At 39.0% G+C, this 24,083-nt stretch overlaps 2 protein-coding genes across 2 annotated transcripts in view; one reads left to right on the top strand and one right to left on the bottom strand.

Moving 5' to 3' along the window:
* Positions 1–24,083, top strand: part of LOC134792642 (2-oxoglutarate dehydrogenase-like, mitochondrial) — a 55,886-nt gene that overhangs the window by 27,616 nt on the left and 4,187 nt on the right. The window contains exons 16-19 of the mRNA XM_063763893.1: positions 9,036–9,148; positions 9,249–9,436; positions 9,667–9,763; positions 10,263–10,455. Of these exons, the coding sequence (XP_063619963.1) occupies positions 9,036–9,148; positions 9,249–9,436; positions 9,667–9,763; positions 10,263–10,455 (591 nt within the window). The remainder of the gene's footprint in view (positions 1–9,035; positions 9,149–9,248; positions 9,437–9,666; positions 9,764–10,262; positions 10,456–24,083) is intronic.
* On the bottom strand, positions 11,047–23,564 carry LOC134792641 (dynein axonemal heavy chain 12-like). Its single transcript, XM_063763892.1, has 2 exons — positions 23,248–23,564; positions 11,047–22,819 (listed from the first exon to the last, which is right to left on the bottom strand). The coding sequence occupies exons 1-2, from the start codon at positions 23,380–23,382 to the stop codon at positions 11,150–11,152; spliced, it is 11,805 nt and encodes a 3,934-aa protein (XP_063619962.1). The 5' UTR covers positions 23,383–23,564; the 3' UTR covers positions 11,047–11,149.

Here is a 24,083-nt window from a genome sequence, read left to right on the forward strand (position 1 = left end):
GAGTTCTGATGATGGGATCCATGAGGAATCGAGGGAACTCCTCAAATTTTAAAGGCAAGCCTATAGAGTTTTTTCTATTTTCATCAAAAAATCAAGCATTTTCATTAAAAACTGTCGCTTTTGATGAAGTGGAACTGCTGATGATGATCAGAACAGAACTCTTCAACGACGCATATTTTGGCGATTTCGATTTTGTGGGTTAGGTTAGGTGTCTAGTACACGTTTGGTGATTTCGAATTTCGATTTTGACTTGGACTGGGACCCGGACCAGGCCTATGGAACTCTCCGCGCGAGCTCGGATATATACCTACGAATCTGTTACCGTTCACGGTAGAAAAGCAAGCCAGTTGGTTGCCACACGCGTTCACGCAAGCACGTCACCGCGCGCCGCACTGGCAATTTTTACGATAGTTACAAGCTACGTAGGTACTATTGAATTTCTTATTTAAACATGTAATGTTTATTACGACAAATGTATAGTTAGATATCCATCTATTTGAAATAGGTAGCAAAGGGTCTAGCAGGCTAAGGAAGGAGACGGAGTGAAACATGTCGAACGTTTTTTGACTTAAAATGCGTGAGTGACCCGTTTTTAATACATTTGATATAAAATAACTCATTATAGCAAATATCGCATACAAGTCACGTAGATAATGACTATCATGAATAATATTCGTCGTCCCAGGTATGGGAAAATGTTATCCTGCAGTATTCGCAATATCTTTTTAACATAATATCTTCATCATAAAGCGATATCTTAACATCTGGTAAAGATTTTACAAACAGTTTCTTTGCTATAAATCGTGGCAAGTTGAGTCCTAATATTTTTGATTTCACGATTTCCATCGGAAACATACATTAACAAACTAACGTACATAATACCTATATTGTTTCAGATGGAAATCGTGAAATCAAAAATATTTGGACGATATTTAAAATTATATTATGTTAAAAAGATATTGCGAATACTGCAGGATAACATTTTCCCATACCTGGGACGACGAATATTATGATAGTCATATAGTCATTATCTACGTGACTTTTATTGCGATATTTGCTGAAATGAATTATTTTATGCCGCATAAACGGTGATACTAGAGTTAGACCAAGAAAAGTCTGCAGCGATTTTGATAGCCCACGCAGTGAAAGTGTTATTTATACGTCATAATTTCATAGAAGTTTGACGTTTAAAATAACACTTGTACTGCGTGGGCTATCAAAATCGCTGCAGACTTTTCTTGGTCTAACTCTAAAAACAAATAACCATTAATTTCCTGTATAAAATAATTATAACATAGTAAATCTGTCATTTCATTGATTTCGTAGTTAGTTTCGGTGAAAATTGAGTTATAAATGTTATCTTAGTTGCAGCAGTTGAGTAACCTTAGTTGACAGCCATGCGTCAAGTTCAAAATAAACAGCTTTTGCTAGGCAACGAAATTAAACCTCATTTAAACAGAAAATCTCCTTCAGAATGAAAGACGCCCTTGATAGCTAAACGCTTTCGTTGACATTTAATTTTTTTTAGTATGTTGCACCAATTATATTGAATTGATTTTTCGCATGGTAGTAGCTAATACTATTTGCAGTTTATGTGATTTTTTGCATAGGAGTACCTTTACAAATACTTACTTGTTGAAAAGAGCTGTCAAAAAAATCTCTGACATTTTAATCATTATTTTTTCAGGGAATTAAATATTTAAAAAAATTTGAGTTATACTCCTACTCATTCTTTGTAGCTATGATTTGGTTTGATTGCTCTACCTTATATAGTTCTGGAGAAAAACGACTTTGAAAATTGTGTCCATAAAATTACGTTTTTTACATAATCTCGGTGACGGTTCAAGATAGGGGGCTGAAACTTACGGTGTTTCTATATTATAAGATAGCCAACAAATGACATTATAAAAATCCGATATTCGTCACAGGGGCCACTTCTCCTTCCTTAGCCTGCTAGACCCTTTTTAATTAATTTTGGTAAATGTTTATTTTAAGAGCGCTCTTACAAGAAAAGTCGAAATAATGCAAAATTGATGATACTAGTCGACGAAATTCAGGACTTTGCGCTCATTATTAGAAACAATGAGTACTTGTTCCAGTAAAAGGGTCTTCTTATCTTTATAAATATCGTTGTAAATATTAGAAAAAGGACTTATTAAATTAGTAATGATTTTTTTTCTGATGGTCGTTTCCGAAAAACCCCGTGAAGCACTGAATGGCGAGCTCTTATTTGGAAATGTTGAGAATTTTACTCTGCTAAACCTGGCTATTTTGTATTACTAATACCCTGTACTTTAGGCATATCAAACTATATTTTTCCTACATACCTTTGAGAAAGAGAAAATCAAAGTAAAACGAACTCGATTTTCTCTCCGAAACAAGTGTCAATTCCTACGAAAATCTACTTAATATCGAAGTCATTTTCATACTCAAGCAATCTGCAACGTTTGCTTATACTGTTGGTATACATTAGTGTTTATAAAATTCTACTATAATTTTTTGGCAATTTTTTGAAAACTACTCTATATTACCGATGACGCGCGCTGCGCCAGCTCAGTGCCGCGGCAGAGCTTGTAGAGGCAGGATGTGTGTCGGTCGGCTCCGCACATTTTCAACGGCGACGACGAGGTTTTTTATCATTGTGTGCGGCGGGCGCCGTGTAAAACGCTATACTGTGTGCGTGTAAACCGCAACGAGAGACTTTGATCCTAGCACTGTTTTTATAGTATTATAATTTATAATGGTACAGTTTAATAAACTACCGGACAGGATTAAAAATATTTGAAACGAACATACATTCACACACATTCATTCATTACATTCTATATGTATTTATTTGACTCAAGATAGTACTCAGGGTCTGATGATGGAGCTGGAAGGTGGTCACCGGTACCAATCAACCATGCAACTAAACCACTTCGTGTTTAGGCTCGTTTTATTCATCTCAACAAGATCTTTGACACAAGATAGTACTCAGGGTCTGATGATGGAGCCGGAAGGTGGTCACCGGTACCAATCAACCATGCAACTAAACCACTTCGTGTTTGGGCTCGTTTGATTCGGCTCAACAAGATCTTTGACTTAAGATAGTACTCAGGGTCTGATGATGGAGCCGGAAGGTGGTCACCAGTACCAATCAACAATGCAACTAAACCACTTCGTGTTTAGGCTCGTTTTATTCGTCTCAACAAGATCTTTGACTTAAGATAGTACTCAGGGTCTGATGATGGAGCCGGAAGGTGGTCACCGGTACCAATCAACCATGCAACTAAACCACTTCGTGTTTGGGCTCGTTTGATTCGTCTCAACAAGATCTTTGACACAAGATAGTACTCAGGGTCTGATGATGGAGCCGGCAGGTGGTCACCGGTACCAATCAACCATGCCACTAAACCACTTCGTGTTTAGGCTCGTTTTATTCGTTTCTATAAGATCTTTGACACAAGATAGTACTCAGGGTCTGATGTTGGAGCCGGAAGGTGGTCACCGGTACCAATCAACCATGCAACTAAACCACTTCGTGTTTAGGCTCGTTTGATTCGTCTCAACAAGACCTTGGACACAAGATAGTACTCAGGATCTGATGATGGAGCTGGAAGGTGGCCACGGGTACCAGTCTACCATGTAACTGAACCACTTCGTGTTTGGCTTCATTCGATTCGTCGCAACAAGATCTTTGACACAAGTTAGTACTCAGGGTCTGATGATGGAGCTGGACTCTGGCCACGGGTACCAGTCTACCATGTAACTGAACCACTTCGTGTTTGGGCTCGTTTGATTCGTCGCAATAAGATGTTTGACACAAGATACTACTCAGGGTCTGATGATGGAGCTGATGATGATAGACAGGTACCCGTCGCCACCTTCGCGCTCCATCATCAGACCCTGAGTACTACCTTGTGTCAAAGATCTTGTTGAGATGAATAAAACGTGCCTAAACACGAAGTGGTTTAGTTGCATGGTTGATTGGTACCGGTGACCACCTTCCGGCTCCAACATCAGACCCTGAGTACTATCTTGTGTCAAAGATCTTGTTGAAACGAATAAAACGAGCCTAAACACGAAGTGGTTTAGTTGCATGGTTGATTGGTACCGGTGACAACCTTCCAGCTCCATCATCAGACTCTGAGTATCACCTAGTGTCAAAGATCTTGTTGAGACGAATCAAACGATCCTAAACACGATGTGGTTTAGTTGCATGGTTGATTGGTAATGGTACCTTCTAGCTCCATCATCAGACCCTGAGTACTGTCTTGTGTCAAAGATCTTGTTGAGACGAATCAAACGAGCCCAAACACGAAGTTGTTTAGTTACATGATAGACTGGTACCCGTGGCCACCTTCCAGCTCCATCATCAGACCCTGTGTATCTTCAGTGTCAAAGATCTTGTTGAGACGAATCAAACGAGCCTAATCATGTTACTACATGGTTGATTGGTATCCGTGACCACCTTAATCATCATCAGATCCTCAGTACCAGTTCGTTTTTAAACCCTCGTTGATACAAACTTTACAACCTATAGGTACCAAATGCAATGACGAAACATGTAAATAAGCGAGTAGGTACCTATAATTTCTTTCGAGTAATATACCTTCATAAGTACGAGTATGGGGCTATTCATAAATTACGTCATTTCAAATGGGAGGAGTGGGAGGGGGGGGAGGGGGTCTGGACATCGGATGATGGTAACATGACGTAGGAGGAAACAGATTCATCCGAAGCTTGATTTTTGGATGATTTGAGGGGGGGGGGTCAAAAATCGTCAAAAATAGATGACGTAATTTATGAACAGTCCCTATGTACATTTGCACTGCATTTAGTATTTTCGTACTTACCAAATAACAGTTTTAGAACTTTAAAAGTTAAGTACAGTTAGTGTTGTTATGGTTGATTTCAATATGCTTCGCGAAGGATCAAGAATGTTTAATCCATCATTGTAGTGCGAGTGTGGTAGAAGGGATCGGCATACTGAGCTCGCACGGCCTGCCGCAGCGCGTAAAATACCTAAACTCGCTCAACGCCGAAATGTAATAGCGCTCTTAACGGCAGTAAGTTAACTTTACACCGGAAAGTACCTATTCTTTTATGCTCTGGTTAACTTATAATGAATTACGTATTCATGGGTTCTCTACTATTTTTCTTTATTGTGTAACATTAATCTCTATCTGGTTTTAAATTACACGAAGTTTTGAAACTAATACTTGCTGGGATCATTGCGCGGTTTATAAAACGGCGTAAACACTGCGGTTACTGCAGGGACATATGACCTTTTAAAATGAGTATTTCGCAAACACTAACGGATAAACGGAATATGAGGTATTTTTTTTTTTTTTTTTTTTTTTTAGTTTATTCCATAACAATTTTACAATCATGTCGGAAATATCACAAGTGAAATTTAACTTACGAGCTACTAAATTAATCACAATTTTATAAACAACATGCATTTAACTTAAACTAAGTATACAAAATAATAATAATTACAGTTTTTTATGTCAGTTCAGTCACGTTATGAATATTATACAAACACATTGAAAAATAACTTATAAATTACAGATAAAGTCATTAACATCGTAGTAACATTTAGTAATTAAGAGGTCCCTTAGCCGGCATTTAAAGTTGTTTTCATTATGTATTGATTTCAGTTCGATAGGGAGGCAGTTATACAATTTTATTGCTTGATATCGCACACAATGGTGAACAACTTTCAATTTAGGCGCTATTAAGTTATCCAAGTCCTTCCTGCGTGTGTTCATTCTAGAAATTCTTTCTTCCTCGGTCTCGTATCTATTTAAGTGTTTAACGACACCAGTCAGCAAGACCAGAATATAGAGACAGGGTACCGTAAGAATTTTGAGCCGGACAAAATGCTCCCTCCACGACTGCCACCATGGGATTCGGACCATGATTCTGATGGCACGTTTTTGGGCAACAAATGCTTTATTTATATTATATTTGTAGCTTTGACCCCAAAATTTAATGCTGTATCGCAACCGAGACTCTACTAATGCGTAATACACAGACTTTAGTTGTTTTATAGTAACTTCGTCGCGTAAGCTCCTAAGTGCATAGCAAGCTGAGCTGATGCTATTTTCCAGCGACTTGAGTTCTTCTCTCCAGTTAAGATCACTATCTAGATGTATTCCAAGGAATTTAACGCAATCTTCAGTGGCAACGTCAGAGCCTTCTAAGTTAACGTGTAGGGACTCTCTACTCCTAGACGTTGTTCTAAATAGCATAACTTTTGTTTTATTCATATTCAATATTAGATTATTGCTATTGAACCATGTCTGAAACATTTTGAGCACTGCGTTTACTTTATTGTTCAGTTCTTCTGTATTCGTTGAGGAAACTATCGCGTTTGTGTCGTCTGCAAAGACTACTACTCCAACATCGCTAAATTGTTTACAAATGCAATCAATTAAATCATTGACAAATATTACAAAAAGAATAGGTCCGAGAATAGAGCCCTGCGGCACCCCTTTATTAATTTTAGCGAATCTGGAACGGTATACTTTCTGACAACCATCTTCTATCGATTTCATCTCTACTAGCATTTTCCTGTTTAACAAGTATGACGTGAAAAGTTCTAATACCTTACCCCGGACGCCACAGTAATTCAGCTTGTACAATAGAATTTCATGATCAACCGTATCGAATGCAGACGTCAGATCAAGAAACACACCAGCAACCTTGAATTTATTATTTAAGTTAATAACTACATCATCAATAAGCCTCTCAATAATAATATAGGTAGAATTTAAGATTCAGCTTTCCTTTTATTTCACTCCGCTGTTTAAGTAGGTATTTATTTATAATTTCTAAGCGTCAGCAACCCTAGCGTTATGCCGGTGCGCGCGGTGCGGGGAGCGCGCTCGAGCGGCGCGCTGAAGGTCACTCCATTGTATTTATGTGTAGGTATCAAAACGGTAGGTATTTGCGTTTTCTTTGAGAGATAAGTATCTGTTCGTAAGAACTATTATAATAATCTGTGCCCGGACTCGGACCCAAACCCGGACTCGTAGCCGGATCCGGTTCGGACCCGGACCCGGACCTGGACTCGAACCCGGACTCGGCCTCAGACCCGGACCTTGACCCGGAAAATCACTATGATACCTAAACTAAATAAACCACTATGATTAATTACCTACCATAAAATGTAGGTATAAAGTATTATGATGATGCCAAACTTACTAGCCCATTCCGCTCAAACCCCCGTACACCGCACCGCATGCGCCGTTAAGTGGGTTAGGTTAGGTTTGAACTGCGATCCTCACAGAACGAACAAAAGTGGGTTAGGTTAGGTTAGAAAATTGCGAGCCTTACAGAAACGAAATGCTACTAGAAAAGTGGGTTTGATTAGGTTCGAACTGCGATCCTCACAGAACCGCTATCAGAGAAGTGGGTTAGGTTATTAGGCCAGAACTACGACCCTTACAGAAACGAAATGCTACTAGAAAAGTGGGTGGTTTTACCTCTTTTTTAACCGACTTCCAAATCCAGAAGGAGGAGGTTATCAATTCGGTTGTATGTTTTTTTTTTATGTTTGTTACTCCATATCTCCGTCATTACTGGACCGATTTTGAAAATTCTTTTTTTGATTGTATATATATGCATACAGATTGGTCCCGTTTTTGTCAAAACCCAGTTCTGATGATGGGATCCATGAGGAATTGAGGGAACTCCTCAAATCTTAAAGGCATACATATAGTGATTTTGGTGTTTTTATCAACAAATCAAGCATATACATTCAGAAAGGTGACATTTGATGAAGTGGAACTGCTGATGATGATCAGAAGGGAACTCCTCAACGACGCATAGTTCACGTTTGACGATTTGTCCTCTTCGTTATGTTTGTTAAGCAAGTAAAGTTTTTAAGCCATATTTTTGTCAAGCTCGAGTTCTGATGATGGGATCCATGAGGAATCGAGGGAACTCCTCAAATCTTAAAAGCATGCGTATAGAGATTTTTGTATTTTCATCAGAAAATCAAGCATTTTCATTAAAAACTGTCGCATTTGATGAAGTGGAACTGCTGATGCTGATCAGAACAGAACTCTTCAACGACGCATAGGACACGTTTCGCTTGGACTTGGACTCGGACCCGGACCTAGACTCAAGCCCGGAGTCGGACCTGGACCTGGATCCGGGCTCTTATCTGGACCTGAACCCGGACCTGGTCCTGGACTTGGACCAGGACCTAGACCTGGACCTCGACCTGGACCTGGACCTGGTCCTAGACCTGGTTCTGGACCCGGACCCGGACTCGGACCCGGACCCGGACCTTGACCCGGTTCGGTTGAGAAGTCGGTTTTTTTCTATTAAAGATTATCTAATACATAGGCACCATCTACAGTAATCTTTCACCGGCCCCCGTAGAAGTCGGTTTTTTTTTCTTAAAAAATATCTTTATAATTAGACATGTGGGTTAGGTAAGTGAAGATATCGTTTAAGACCCTTACTGCAAGATAACTGAGATAACATCAACGATGATGAAGAAGAAAATTAATTTATTCCGAGCGCATACAATCATCGTGTCACAATTTCGTATGCGGATATGGTTGCACGTTACGAGAACTGCTAAATTGTTTTTGTCATTTCTTATCATTAATCGTGGTGGTTGAAAGTGTTCCAGCTGCGATCGCGACATTACGTGCACTTCAGCTCGTTTGTGTTGCGTGCCGCGGCCGCTGCTGGAAGCCATCGCGAGCACGGACTTTTGGCCGAAGGGTGTGATATTTCGGCGGTTCCGTGGGAATCTGCCGAATCCTACACCAGAGCAAGTGACGCCGCAACAGAAAACTGCGTCACGAAAATGTTTTTTTTTGTATTTAAGTTTTTTATTACCTATTGTATATATATATATATATGTTAGTTTGTAAGGTATGTATCTATGGGCCTTAGTAGCCTGAAAATAAATGCTTTGATTGATTAATCTCGCACTCGTACGTACACTTTGTATAGAGCCAAGAAAAGCTTCCAAAGACTACATGTCCTTTCTTTAGAAGAATCTGCATGTCCTTTACCTTTGCTTACAGACATCACGTGCTCCACCACCAAGGCGTAGATGGCGCCACTCACCGCGTTTTCGACTTCCTATACCCTGACCAGGCTGCGTATCATCTGCACAATAGCTCGTTGTCAGAGTTTGGTGAGTTACATTGCAATATTTATACATTTGTCCAATTTAATCACTCCAGATATTGGATGTTATAGTGCGGCCTTCTGTATTTGTTTTATTCTTGCAACAGGTATTTTGGGTTTCGAGACAGGCTACTCGTACTCGAGCCCTCGCTTGCTAGCGATATGGGAAGCGCAGTACGGAGACTTCGCTGACACCGCCCAGCCTATCTTCGACACTTTCATCGCCAACGCAGAGAGCAAGTGGATCTGCCAGTCGGGGCTTGTAGTCCAACTACCTCACGGGATTGATGGAGCTGTTAGTTTATTCAAGGCTAAATACGAGTATCATCATGAGCGCTTGCGTACCTTTTCTTTTAAATAATCTCTTTTCATTGGGGATCGCTAAAATTGCGGCTACCTACCGTGGTAAAATTACTCACTCGCAAGTCGCACTGTACCTCACTAAAAACTTGTCATTTCAATTAGCAGTAATTTGGAATATATAAAAGTATGAATTTTGACTGAATTATTGTGCATGTTATTTAGGGCCCTGAGCACTCGTCGGGCCGACCGGAGCGCTACCTGCTGCAAGCGGATGACGATATGGACCACATCCCCGATTTAGACGACAAAGACCTAGTCCGTGAGTTTAATACACTGCTCTTGTTTACCTACTTTGGGCCATTTCATATTTTGGAATAATACGGCAGCCGGTAGCTTGTTGACAACTTAACATGTGTAACTAGGTACCCAACGTACAATGAGAAATACAGAGAAGTAAATAAAATACCATTTGTTTCCTTCAAAATCCCATTTCTTCTTAAACATGTAACGCAATAATGGAACAGGATCGTCCGTTGCAGTTCTATTCCACGCGGGCCGAAACGAGTTCACCCTCTTCCCGTACCACGTGCCATTAAAAAAAGTCATTGGTGAAATTTGATAGTGTGCAACTTTACTACTCCCCCTAACTAAATCTAAAGTGGCCCACAAATTACCAGTTCGCCGGACGATATCAGCCTGTCAGTTAAACGCAAAAGGTGACAGTTCCGAACAACTGACGGGCTGATATCGTCCAGCGAACTGGTAATCTGTGGGCCCCTTTAAGTCTATGATGTTTAACATCATGGGTAATCTTGCAGTGAAACAACTACGCGCATGCAACTGGATCGTGTGCAACGTCACGACGCCCGCCAACTACTTCCACATGATCCGACGACAGATCGCCATGCCGTTCCGGAAGCCGGTCCTCGTCTTCACGCCGAAGATTGGCCTCAAGCACCCGTTCTACCGCTCGCCGTTTAAGGACTTCCTACCAGACACAAGTTTTCAGAGGTAAGATGCGTCTTAATCATGGTTTAAATAATCCTGCCTCACTGATGGCGTGATGATACCTTGTTGGTCCACTCAACATCGCCGAGGAAAAATTTATCAATAATATAACGAAATAATAAATTACACTTATGAAATATATCACCTACACAAATTATAGTATTTGTAATGAAAACACACATTACTATTCTACGATTTATTGATTATCAGTAAAAATAAGTACAAATAAATACAGATTACAATACTAGATTATTGATTACTAAATATCATACCTAACTAAAAATCAGCAGGTGTATAATGGACTCGATTGAAAGAGGCACACTAACATTAATATCATGATCACGGGCAACAACGGCCATGATTATTAGCATCCATGTGTATTTACCAAACAATCTGTCATGGTTTAATAGATAAAATGCTGATGACAAATGCCAAAGCATCAAGGTTTTTATTAGTCTGAACATTTTTCAAAGGATGCCTTTGGCAACGCACATCTCTGTTGACTTAAAAACAAATAGAGTCTGAGCTGAAAGAGAAGAGTCGTGGAATGTATGGGGCCCAATACATTCCACGACTCTTCTCTTTCTGAACAGACTCTATTGATGCTGGACTTGACAGAAGTGAGCCTGCTTAAGTTAGGTACCATTAGTTTGACGATGAAGATGACATGAATTTAATGAAGTAAATAAAATAATCTCTAATTATCCAACTGTAATAACAGAGCAACGCTTCTTTTGATCCAATGAGCAGAAGGTTTATCAGATGGCAAGAAAAAGGCTAACACAAAATTAGACGAATGCCCAGTGGTCGCTAACACCCCCTTTCTTTCCAAAGTTTTATAAAGAGGGCACTTATACCGTGATCCCTCCTCAAACTTTGATTTTATTTTTGGGTACAGCCAAATCGCCGGCAAATTGTCATTTAAAACTTTAGTGAATTGCTCGGCAATCGTATTAGTTTGTCGGTTCCAGCGACCACCATCCATAAAAAGCCCTGCGACGTACACTCCTACTTTAGGAGAGTCTTGTTCAAAATCAACATTACGAACTTCGAAATCGAATACTAGTAAGTCTATCGGAATCTTCTTCGCTCTAGCATAGTTTTGCATTGATCCCGTAAGAAAAGCCTGAGTAAAAAAGAAGCCAGAAAGCCAAAACGTCGTAGGCTTACCGTTATCATACCAGTTTTTCAACATCTTGAGTCTCTCTGTAAGATCCGCAACGTAACTAGGTAGCGGTTTTAAGCTAGGATAGGAGACATTGCGCCAGTTTTCTGGTATTTTACCGAGCAGCATCGCAGTGGCTTGGTGCTCTAGAGCTGGTGACATTACAATAAGGCCTTTTAGCGCTTTTTGTAAATCCAGCAAAGAATATTTGATTTCGTTTATCAGTTTGTTAAATCTTTGCATTTCCTGGACCAGCACAGTGTTCATTGACTCACTGTAATCGACTGGATATTTTTTCTGTGCCAACTCTATATCGAACATCTCGGGAAGCTTGGACAAAACTTCTGAAGACATGTGGACTAATATTACTTCTGTATTTCCACCTTCTCCACCGGTTCCTGTGCCCTCAACAAGCACTAACGCTTCTGTCAGTCCCATGGATATAGAATAGTCTCGAGTGATTCCTGCATTCATGTTCAACCCATAAACTTCTGGCGGAGGATTCACAGGAACTGTCTCTATGTGTTTCAAATAGTCCTGATATTCACATCTCCGGGGCAAACCATACTGAGGCCCAATATCACAAAAAGTATGGTTTGGATCGCTTACCACCCCAGAATTTACATAGTCATCTAAAAGTGTATTTATTAGCCGTCTATCCCAATCATCAGTGACGCGGCCGCCATAGTTACATTCTCCAGTCAAATATTTTATTGCCACGTACTGAATTTCTTCATACTGATTCAAAAACATCTGTAACTGCATAACGGATATTTGGAAATCGGAGTCATTGAAACCATATTGAATATTCCATCCTAACGATCCAAACTTTTTTCTCTCCTGTACTACAGCATGGAAAAAACTTATCCCGTATAAAAGTTTACTGAAAGTTCTATCTTTTCCTTGGCAGCCGTCAAAAAATTGAGGTTCTTTCAATGGTTCTGAATTATAAGAGCGATTCAGGTTGTGTTGGAGTCCAGTTGGAGGTTCGTTAGTCATTTTTACACCGACTTGTAGAATCGATTGAGGGAATTTGTCAGACGGGTAACTTGTCAGCCAGAGTCTAAAGCTTAAATCTGTGTTAGTCAAATCAAAACTTTCAACTTTGTCTTCAAGAGCCGGAAGCCAGGATGTAGCTAAGTGACAGTTCTGTAGGCACACCCAGCCACCTTCCGATTGAGCCTTTTCTATTATTGCCGTTGCGATTGGTCCCTGTCCTTGACCCAATGATATCGAATTAAACCGATTTGTATATCCTGACTTCTCACAATATTTCATTAGAGCATCCATGGGATCCGAACCAGGAGATAGAATAAAGATTAGTGGAGTAAAAAAGTTGGAGTCCCCGTATGATTTTGCAATATCAAATGGAGGAGGTATAACATACTTGGGCCCCAATTGTTTCTCTACAAATTTAGAAATGGCAATAGTTAATTTATCAGGTCGTAAAACTCTGATTATTAACAATTTTTGAAAGTCGGTTAACGCCTGATTCCATTTGCCTGGCAAAGGCTTATTCTGTGGGTGCATGTCGTCATAAACGGTTTTCCATGAAGTTATAGAACTCACTAAATCGTCTCTAATTCCACGGTAGGAAGGTAAGTCATCAATTCGACATATCTCGTCCCAGGCTTTATCTGTAAGCCATTCAGCAGGCTTCTTCAAAGGATTCTCAACGGCAATACCCCCAGTTATTAAAAATATATATTCGTCATAATCTATATCACCTATAGACAACATCAATTTAGAGCACATTATAAATGAAAACATGAGTTTATCTTTATCGAACAATGACCGGCAAACATTTTTGTACAAATTATAAGTAAATGTATCTTTTAGAAAATTTAATCTCCTTTCCAAAACTTTAGATTTATTAGCACGCTCGATTGATGAAATGTAAAGACCAATATACCAAGTCAATGAATATTGATACATGGGGTCGACGTTCGGCAGTTCTGTGACACAATAATACAACACGGCTGAATGTGAAGCAATAGGTTTATAACCAAGCCGAAACTTTTCAATCGCACGTTCAGTTTCAATACTTGCTTCTTGTTTTTTCATAATATCGATTGCCAATAATTTGGATGAATCCAAAACTTCAATTGCAGTTTCATCCTCTAAAATATCACCTTTTGATTCCTGCAAAGTGCGTAAAATGTCATCCTCCACTTGTTTTAAAGCGCTTTTATTAGCTGCGCCTTGAACTATAAGTTTTTCGCGTTTGTCTTGCAAATCAGGACGTTCTTTAGCTACGACTATTCCAAGTAATTGATCCTCCAAACCGTCTTTAGTCAAAGCAAAATTAATTAAAGTCACTTTATTAAAAACATCGGGCAAATAATGAGGGTTTCTTAGCTTTGTAGTCATGTATAACCTGAAATTGGAATGATATTCTATGACATTGTCACCTAATGAAATAAACTCTTTGCCTCCTTGTTTATAAGTGTGTTTCAATAATATCGGATCTAAAGGTGCCTCTATGTCTTCCAATACGCAATCAAATAAAACAGGTTTGCCGTACTCTAAAGAAGTTTCTATAACTTTCATGTAATTATTATCAGTGAATTTTAATACTTGGAGATCATTCGATTTTTCCATATTTTTAATCCATTTATTCGCTTGTCCTTGAGGATCTACTAGTAAGGACCATCGTAGAGAATTATCTAAAATAATACCATTGTCAATGGAGAATGCATCTCTAGGTAATCCTGCAATGCACCAATTTTGTATTTTGATACTAGAACCTAAAACATTTTTCAGGACAAAAACATCCGAATGCGGCATTTCCAGTTGGATTATTAGTTGAAACCATTTTTCAGTAATTTCAGTCCTCACCGGTAAGGTATAAGGCGCTAAATAGGCAATTATTCCACAGGAAACCAATATGTCTCCCGCTAAATTGTCAAACAATAATTGTAAATTTTCTGCGGCTGTCGTCCAACGCACTTTTTCTCCTCCTAATCCACCTAGCAATTTTTCAGCTCTACAAAGTTTATCTATACATAACTGCACTTCGTCTTCCAGAACTTTCTTTTGAATATTGGCTTCGCTTAACGATTCATGTAATTCAGCTAGTTTAGCTTCTAAACGAGCAACTGTTGCCTTCTTCTCCTCTAATATAGCCATAGTATCAGCAAACTCTTTTTCAGCTGCATTTAATTTAGCTTTCTTTGGGGCTACCACTTTAGCAACAGCATCATACATATCCATAGCAATTATCCATTTACACAATCCTTCAGCGGCCGTAGAAGCTTTAGCAATAATATGGGGCTTAAAATCTTTATTAGAAAGATAATCTTTTCTAATTTTTTTCATTGTCTCAATGGGTATATTATCCTTATCGTAGTTTTTCAGAGACTCTAAAAAGCTCATATCGCCTAATATCCTCTTACTCGGCCCCCAGTAATCCAGTATTTTTTTGCCTGGATTGTCAGGATCTGGAATTTTATCGGGAGGTATACCTTTCATGACGCAAACTGCAGCCATGACCAACTTGACAGTGGCTGGTGGGTTCTTCATTGATTTAACAATAGTAATATCAGCAGGTTTCAGGGTATTTAAAGCCGCAATAGCGTCCTCTAATATCGGTAAAGCAAGAGCTAAATCAGCCTCACAGTCTTTTTTCAGTTCTTGCGCAGCTGCCGCTTGTACGTTAGCAACTTTTTGATCAGCTCTTACTTGTGCAGCAGCTTTGTCAGCACTCTGAGTTTCCGTTTCTATTTCTTCCATCATTTTGGCTGACTTTTCGGCCATGATAATGAGTCGAGGTTTTAGTTCATTCAAATCACTCTGCATGATTTCTACGGCATCAGCTGCTTGGCTAAGTTTATCCAAACCATTCATATATCTGAGCTTGGCTGCCTTCAGCTCTCTTTGTTTTTTATTCGTCAACGTCGTGAAGGACTTGATCAAATCTAAATAAGAAGCAGATGTTATGTACGTTTTTCTGCCATACTGGCTATAAAATTCTTTTGATATATGTCGAGCATCAACATGGAATTGCTTACAAGCTATAACAGCAGCAGATTTTGCTTGATCAGACACATTCACTTTTCCCATATAATGATGAGCTACCATAGTCAACGCGTCTTCAGGCCAACTATCGTACCAATCGATAGTGCAACAGTTTACGAGTGATGGATAATGTCTTAATCGAGTTCGAAAAGCATTGCCAATCGGACTAAAGCACAATACACAATGTAGTTTAGTTTTGCATCTTGCAACAAAGAAAGCCATAATTTTCAGAGGACTGATGTCTAAGTTACGGTTTCCTCCTTGAGCTGCTAGACGTACTAGCTCAAGTATTTCTTGTTTTTCATCTAGACCATATATATTAGGTACTTCGCCAGAATTTAGCAGACTGTCTAAGTTCTGAATGAAGACTTCTTCAGTTATTTGATTATCAGTGAACAAAAATGTTGTTTCTTTATTGAGACCGCCTGATTCACGAAGGATTAACTTTATGTCACCATGCCAATCTTTAACATTATAAGATTTAGTTATTTCGGGTTGGTAAACATTTTGACCTAATATTGTACAAGCTAGTCGTGTTAATGACTGGCGACCCGAACCACCTACCCCTACTAATAAAGCGTTTCCAGAAGGCATCGATAAGAGACGACAAATTCTTGACAAATGTTCTAACGCATAATCGAATAAAACTATATCCATTTTTGCTTTGTGTATAGAATTGTACTCGTTTAACATTGCATCTGCAACATTCAGAAAAGCTTCTTTTGAAGGCAGTTCATCGTAACGCCTTTCACCTTCAACACTGTCCGTGTCTAAATAGCAACCGAACATCATAGCTTTGATATTTTCTTCTGTTACTTGACCTTCTTCATTTGCGTATGTATCCAGTGCAGTTTCAAATGCATCTTTCATGCATTCTCGAGTAGACTGTTTCAGAACTTCATAAAACCAAGCACGGTCAGCCTCGTCTACGAGTCTATCATAAAATACACGCATAATTTCATGCACCCAAAGCCTCGTGAATGTCTTCTTGCTCTCAGCCGATTCCTTTCTTAACAATGTACAACCTTGTACGACTCTTGAGAAGTCTCTAAGATTGAAAACGTAATGTGATTTGGCAGGAGTCGGTCGCAATCCCTCACTAGCTTTATCGTAAATATCCATTGTAGCTGCTATTATATTTACAATAACAGGCTGTGTGTCTTGACCGAAACCATTTTTTCTCCAGCCAAGTTGAAGAAGAGTAGTGAAAATTTTGGTCATGCTTTCCTTAGAAAATTCGTTTATTGAATAGATATTGAAATGACGCAGCATTCTTGGGTATATCAATTGCCGGCTGCCTCCGACTGGGCCGATAGCTCCATAAAAAAGTGTATCGAGCAGATACAGTTTTTTAGTGGTCTTTAAGTTGTACCAATGTTTCTGGTCAAAGAAAAGTCTAAGCAATTCTATAGCCGCTTGTGCGCCGTACTCTTCTTTAGCCGGCATATTCATGTCATCTATAAATATAATTGCTTTTTTGCCTTTCGTAGGACCATAAATATTATTCCTCCTTTTCACTAACTTAGATATAACCAACTCTTGCGTCTGATTAGCCGAAGTAGTAGTGGTGAACGTTATAAAACCTGGAGTGTACTTCTCCATGTCAATTTTATTCATCAAAAAATTTTGGACATAAAAACTTTTCCCGGTGCCCGTCGGCCCAATCAACAATAACGGTTTGGCAAATTTTGTATGCAGGTTTAGTAAAAACATATATTTTTCAGTTTCAAGAGTTGGTATAACAGTCTGCAAAAGATTGATTTGTTCTTTAACCTGAGCGGCCTTAACAGCTTCGGACCACGTCTTCCAGCAGCCTTTACCCTTATAAATGTAATAATGGTCAATGAACATGCCCTCGGGGGGAATAGATACCTCGAATCGATCTAATTGGGACGGCATTCCCTTTTCGCCTTTGAAATATTCCTTCACAAGATCGTCAAACTTTCCACGGGAATCACTGTTCAATATTCCACCTACACCCCATACCAAAGCAGTGATGAAAGACGCTTGAAGCCAGCATCTGGTATGTTTTGTATCTTCTTCGCCTTCGATAGCATTGTTCATCAGCATTTCGATGAGACGAAGGGTACTCATTAATAAATTGACTTCCCCTGCTGTAACCAACTGGCTACAGTTCTTTCGGACAAAGTATATCATGGGCTCAAAAAGCCATTCGCACATATCGTAAATAAATTGTTCATTGTCTTCAAGCCAGTAAGAGTTAAGTGTTTTTATCCAGGATTTATAAAATGGACGAAAACCGAGCGTAACCGACTCCATGTAAATCATGCCACATCTTGATACCGTAGCTGGCGAGGCTTGAGCAAGATCCATCACTTCGAATATCATTGACATTACATTTGTCATGGCCATCACTTCCCCGGAAGTTAGACATAGTTTTTTATTATCGTCTAGCACAGTGTTCATATTCTCAATCCAAACAGCATCCACTGGTCCATCAAAAACAATCCATTTTCTGGTCGGAGTGTCTTCTGAAGCGAAATCTCTAAACATCGTGGCAACAATACCGTCTGTCCATTCATACGAAATTGGATCAAATGCTCCGTAAAGCTGTCCCATTGTTACAGCCTTTGGATTTATTACTTTATAGGTACATGCACAGCCTGCCGGTTGATTTTTTTCATGCATTAACGTAAGAGATTCGGAAAGAATTTTCAATGTCATGGACTTTCCTGAATAAGGATCTCCAACCAACATGAACCCGTGCCGAACAATCATCATTTCATACGTTTGAATTACTTTTATCAAAAAGCAATCCATTGGTTGGAGATTATTTGATTCGCAAGTCTCGTTACAAGCTTTTAAAAAATTATCATAGTCTGGTTTTGGTAAAGTTATGTCAGGGAACAGATCTGATATTATACCTTCGAACAATGGAACGTCAAACGACAAGAATTTCGGCAAATTTACGTCGGTGATTGACCTTAACAGTAAAATGCTTTCCTTTTCGTCAGGAAAGCTCCGCTTTAATTTTCCCGCAGCAGATAAAACTGTTTTCACAGCTCTCATTCCATAATCATAATGATTTTGGGAAGATAGTTGCTCGGAACAAAGTTTGTACGTTGTAACTATTTTCACTGACAAATTGCGTGCGTCTATAAATCCAAAGGAGTAAAGAGATATTTCCCCTATCATTGCATAATCTGGGACCATCATGGCTACAGTTCTAAATAAAACTTTTAGGTTGTCCGGCAACTCGGACCTTCCAGCATATCCTGGATTCATAGTAATACAAACATAACAAGCGGGGTTTAAAATCAATTGCGTTCCTTCAAATACAAAATTTTCTAAATTTGCTCTCACAGCTTGGATAATACATAAAATTTGTTGAGCTATTACGGACAATACTTCCACTTCTATACGGTTGAACTCATCAAAACACGCCCACGCGCCGCACGAGGCGAGACCTTTGAAGAATTTTCCCATAGCTTTGTAATCTAACCCATCAGAACAATTGAACACGACACATTGAACCGCTAAAGCCTTAGCCAAATCTTTAGTCGTTTCTGTTTTGCCGGTACCCGCAGGTCCTTCAGGGGCACCATTTAAATGTAGGTAATATGCTCCTATTAGGGTACGGTAACACCTATCCGTCAGAGGAGTTATTACTAGTCTGTCAGAATTTCCCAAATATTCGTAGGCATAATTAACTACTGCATTAATAATCCTTACATAAACCCTTTCTTCTTCCCAATAGTAACGTAGCTGGGCCAACCATTGAAAATCAGTAACCTCTGTTACGTTTTTAGAAATTAGCTCAATTATAACATCCTTCGCGTGGACATCTATAACTATAAGGGCCTTTATAGTAATACTATTCAGCTTTGTTAAGTCACTTCGGCGTATTATAGCGACGGTTTCGTTGAGTTGATTGGTCAAACGTTCGTGAAACGTTTCAAGGACAGTTAGTTTGTGAGTATCAAGCGCTTCGTGAACATCGACAGCCCAGTAAATTTGTGATATAGATAACACGACCATTCCTTCCCATGATAAAACCCATTCAGTACGCCCTACATTTGGATATTCATCATAAGATAATTCCGTTTCCATTTTAACAGCTTTAACCATTTGTTCTTCTACCTGGACAAGCCATTTTTCTACAGATCCACATGTAGCTTGTACATTTATGTTTTCGAGAAACTCTACTTGTTCTCCTTCCATTGATACCATAGCTGAAATATTATAATCCGGGTCGAATACTAATCTGTTTATTCCTTCAAAGCATTTTTTCAAATGTGGTTGCACTTTGAGCGGATTTTTAGTTTCTGATAATATTTCCAACATTTCATCATTGGATAAAAAGAAGAATCTTGGAAAGTAAAGCCTCTTCTTTTCTAAGTAGTTATTGACTCCGTCATTGATTCTCTCTAAAAGTCCAGAAGCAATTTTAAATACTTCTAGTACTCCAAGTACTCCGGCGATTTCAGTCACATGAGGATCAGTGTCAACCATCGCCATGTATCGACGGTATATAGTGTTGACTTCACCGAACATAACTCCTTCTTCTGGCATTTGTACCACAATATCCTTCGAGGAAAAAATGGGCAGCAAGTATAACCATTGACTTTGAACCTTTCCCCATTCTTCTATAGTTGCGTTTATTCTTACTATTTTCTCGTACCACCCTTTAACTTGGGTTTCAAATGGTTTAACAAAGGCGGAACCCCGCATAGCTATTGTTTTTACAATATGTTCATCTAAAACACATTGGATATCGTCTAGTCCAGATAATATATGTATTCCGGTATCTTTATACTCACTAGTTTTGAAACATATATCGTCCCATTCAGCTTTCATCTTATTTAGATTTGTTACCAGGGCCAATTCTTTTGTTGCGGCTATGCTTATAATTTCGTATTGGTCGAGGTCGTCCCAGAGATTAAAATTGATTATTTTCCGTAAAGTGGTCCCAGCATTCGGAGTCAAGTCGAATTTAGCAATTGCAGACATTTCATCCCAATGCCTTTGCATCAAAGCTTTATTGCACATGATATGCGCCATTTGTACGTTTGGTCGCCATTCCTTAATCTCAGTTATTGCCTGGGCACAAAGTTTCATAGGAGCCGGAAGATTATTCACATCTGGATCATCGACTAATCCCTGAAATCGTCTTTCATTTCCCTCGCTGATCTGCTGCTTGATTTTATTTTTGTATTCTTTTGACAATTTTAAAAATTCTTTATAGTAAGAGTCGTGGTCTCGTTCTATTGCTAGGTGATCTAAATATTCGAATGTACCATCCATCCAAGTATAGTAGCTACGTTTCCATCTATGAACTAAATGAACTAGATTATAGAATGGTAATATAAAGTCTTTCACTTCCTCCAAATCTGCAAATGTGGTAATTGGGAATTTAAACGTTTTCTCTTCATTGTTTATCCATGACACTACTTTATCACAGTCACTCAAGCGGTAAGCGAACTTACGCAAATATTCAAGATATTCTAAGGTGTTGTTGACATCGTCCATGTTGTCAAGGAGTTGTAAATAAGGAATAATTTTCAGGACTTCATCATTAAGGTAAGTTATTTTATTCATCAGATTATCTTCCATTTCCATTTTAGTTGCTTCGAAGTCCGCTGCGTTTTTCTCGAATATTGGCTTGATGTCTTTTAACCAGTTCACACATCGCGTATTGGATTCCACATGTTCAGCGGTAAGATATGTCATTTCTAACAGGTTTGAAACAATACTTATTTGTCTTGATATCCTTTCTTTCAGGGCTTCAACTAATACTGTTTTAGCATGAGTAATGTAAATTCCTTGTTCAATTAAGTCTGCTGCATTTTTTGGTTGTTTCTTTGCTTTATCTTGGATCATTTCGAATTCGTTACAAATATTTTGATTTTCGTCACTGTGCGCTTTCACTATTCCTGCTATAATGTCGTTAATAAATTCCAAAGCCTTATTTTTTAATCCAGTTATCATTTTTAGCTGACTGACAACTGCGCAATTAAAATACGCATTTTCTACAACTGCAGTTATATCAGAATCTACACTTTGGAAGTACAGTATCTTATCTCGAAACTCTTCAAATTCTACAGCGTCTTCTATAAATTGTAAAAGCTCTGATTTTGCTGTTGGTCCATATAGCATATTGTATTCTAGACGAAGTTTATCTAAATACCGAATGAGTGGATCAAATACGATATCTAAATGTTTTTGTAACCTCATATGTCCATCTTTATTTAACCACTCGTTATATTGCACCGGTAGAGCATCAAAGTCATAAGGTAAATTAAGATACTGTTCTATTGGCATCAACCTTTGAGCTATTAAGGATATGGCATTAACTATATCATGATAAGTTGCAAACACTGTTTCTAGAGATTCTTCATAAACAAATTCACCGTTGAAATCTAAAATCAAGTTTATTATTGGAATGGAATCTTTATTTTTCACAGCATTAATGATTGCCTCAATAGATCTGCGCATCAGTTCCTGTATTTGCATAGATATCATTTTGGTCGCACAACGAACGAACTGTGGGATCCTTTTAGGTTGCATGCCTTTTAAACATCTCGGATTCTTTAGCCATTGAACGAGTATAGCATACCAAGTACTGGATACTAAATGGTCTGCCCGCCGGATTTCGTCCATAATCTTTGTTCTAAACACAACCAAATTTATTGGTCCTTTGGCTCGATATTTCGCCATATTGATAATCTCCGTCGGAAACGTTTTTTCAGACGATTCAAGAACAAGTCTTATAAACGGATGCATGATTAAGGCGCCGTCTTCTAGTTTCTTCCGGAACTTGAGCATTTTTGCATGGTTTTCAGTAATTCCCTTGAATTTGAAAAATGGTTCTTCATACCTCTTACGTGGGACTCCAGGCACATCTCTGATGATGGTCTTGACAGCTAAGTCGTGGAGATGGATGTTCCACTCGTCTTTGCTTTCGTTGAGGAGTTCCTCGGTGAGGGTGGGGAAGGCGTTGCGTAGTTTGGAAGGTACGAGGGCGGTGATCTTTTTCTCCCAGGCTCTGAGCATGGGCGGCGGCTGGACGTTTTCGGCGCTCTTCTTCAGTGTGGCAATGAGCTGATCTTGTTCTGCTTGGTCGTAATCCAGCAGCTGTGCTAGCGGCGGCGGTGGGTGGGCGATCTTCATTTTAGTCTTCGATGCGCTCTCCTCGACCGCTTGACGGAAATAGGCTCTTTTTTCCTGTAAAGAGTTGTGTTAATACATACTGTGATATTAGTTGAAACAAACAAAAAATCGTGTAAATAAGTGTACATAGAGCCAATGCACTAATTTTCGTTCCTCGACTTCAATCGATTTTTTGATACGTGACAGGGACCGGATATTTTTACTATCTTCAACTACTTTGGTTCGTAATTTGTTTCCGTTGCGTTGGTACTTTGCAAATTTGGTATTATGCATCGAAAGGGTCCATCCGGCTCTAAATGTTACGTGCTTTAAAGGCTGATATACCTACATAAGTATCACAGAATCTATCGTTCGATTATGAACCCTAACGCGAATGTTACATAGTATACATTTAGTTTAGAGACTTTTACATTCGGCTTCTAGTCAATTTTAATTTTTTTAGGTACGTGGGAAGTACATCGTATATGTAAATGTATACATACCTTAGCCCTTTTGTAAGGAGGTGTTGGCGTAAAAGGCAAATTTTCCATGATTCGGACATTTGGAATAGGCAGCATTTTCGGTATTCGACAACCATTTTTCGTCTGTAAAAGTTTTCTCAATTCATACTCCTCCATTTTTCTAAAGCCCTCGACGTCTATACTAAATGGAAACTTTGTATAAAACAGTTATAACAATCCATCATTTTATAATTAAAAAAAATACAAATCCCTTTTCCAAAATAAGGGATTGAGTGAAATTGTCAAGGTGTTTGATTGAAGTTAAACATATAAATAAATCCATGACAACGCCTTAGCCACGGTTGTTTTGTAAATATTTGAGTCCCCAAGCAACGTGCAACGCGTGTTGTTAATTGAGTAGGTACCTACCTATTTACATATTTAAGTAGCGACGCGTTAGGGTCGTGTAAGTCGTTAGTCATTTAAAATTTTCTTTTTTTTTATTCTGCTTTTTAATCATTATCGAAATGAATACCAATTGGAATTGGTACGGATATGGGTATGGATTAGAGATGCAACGGATAGTTGTTTTGCCGGATACCGGATGTTCGGCCTGACCATCGGCCGAATATTTGGTATCCGGCCGATGGTTTTTGGGTTCGAAATGAGTGCGCGTGCAAGTGAGTGGATTGTTTTAAAATACTTAATTAACAAGCACGATTATGACCGTGACTGTTTCATAAATCCAATTTGTTTACTCCGAAATCAAGCAATGTTACTATCCGGTATCCGGCCGGATAGTAGGTCACCATCCGGTATCCGGCCGGATATCAAAAGTAGGGCCGGATAGGCCGGATACCGGATAGTAACAGAATATC

This window comes from Cydia splendana, chromosome 8, assembly GCF_910591565.1.
Source record: "Cydia splendana chromosome 8, ilCydSple1.2, whole genome shotgun sequence".
Lineage (NCBI taxonomy): Eukaryota > Metazoa > Arthropoda > Insecta > Lepidoptera > Tortricidae > Cydia > Cydia splendana.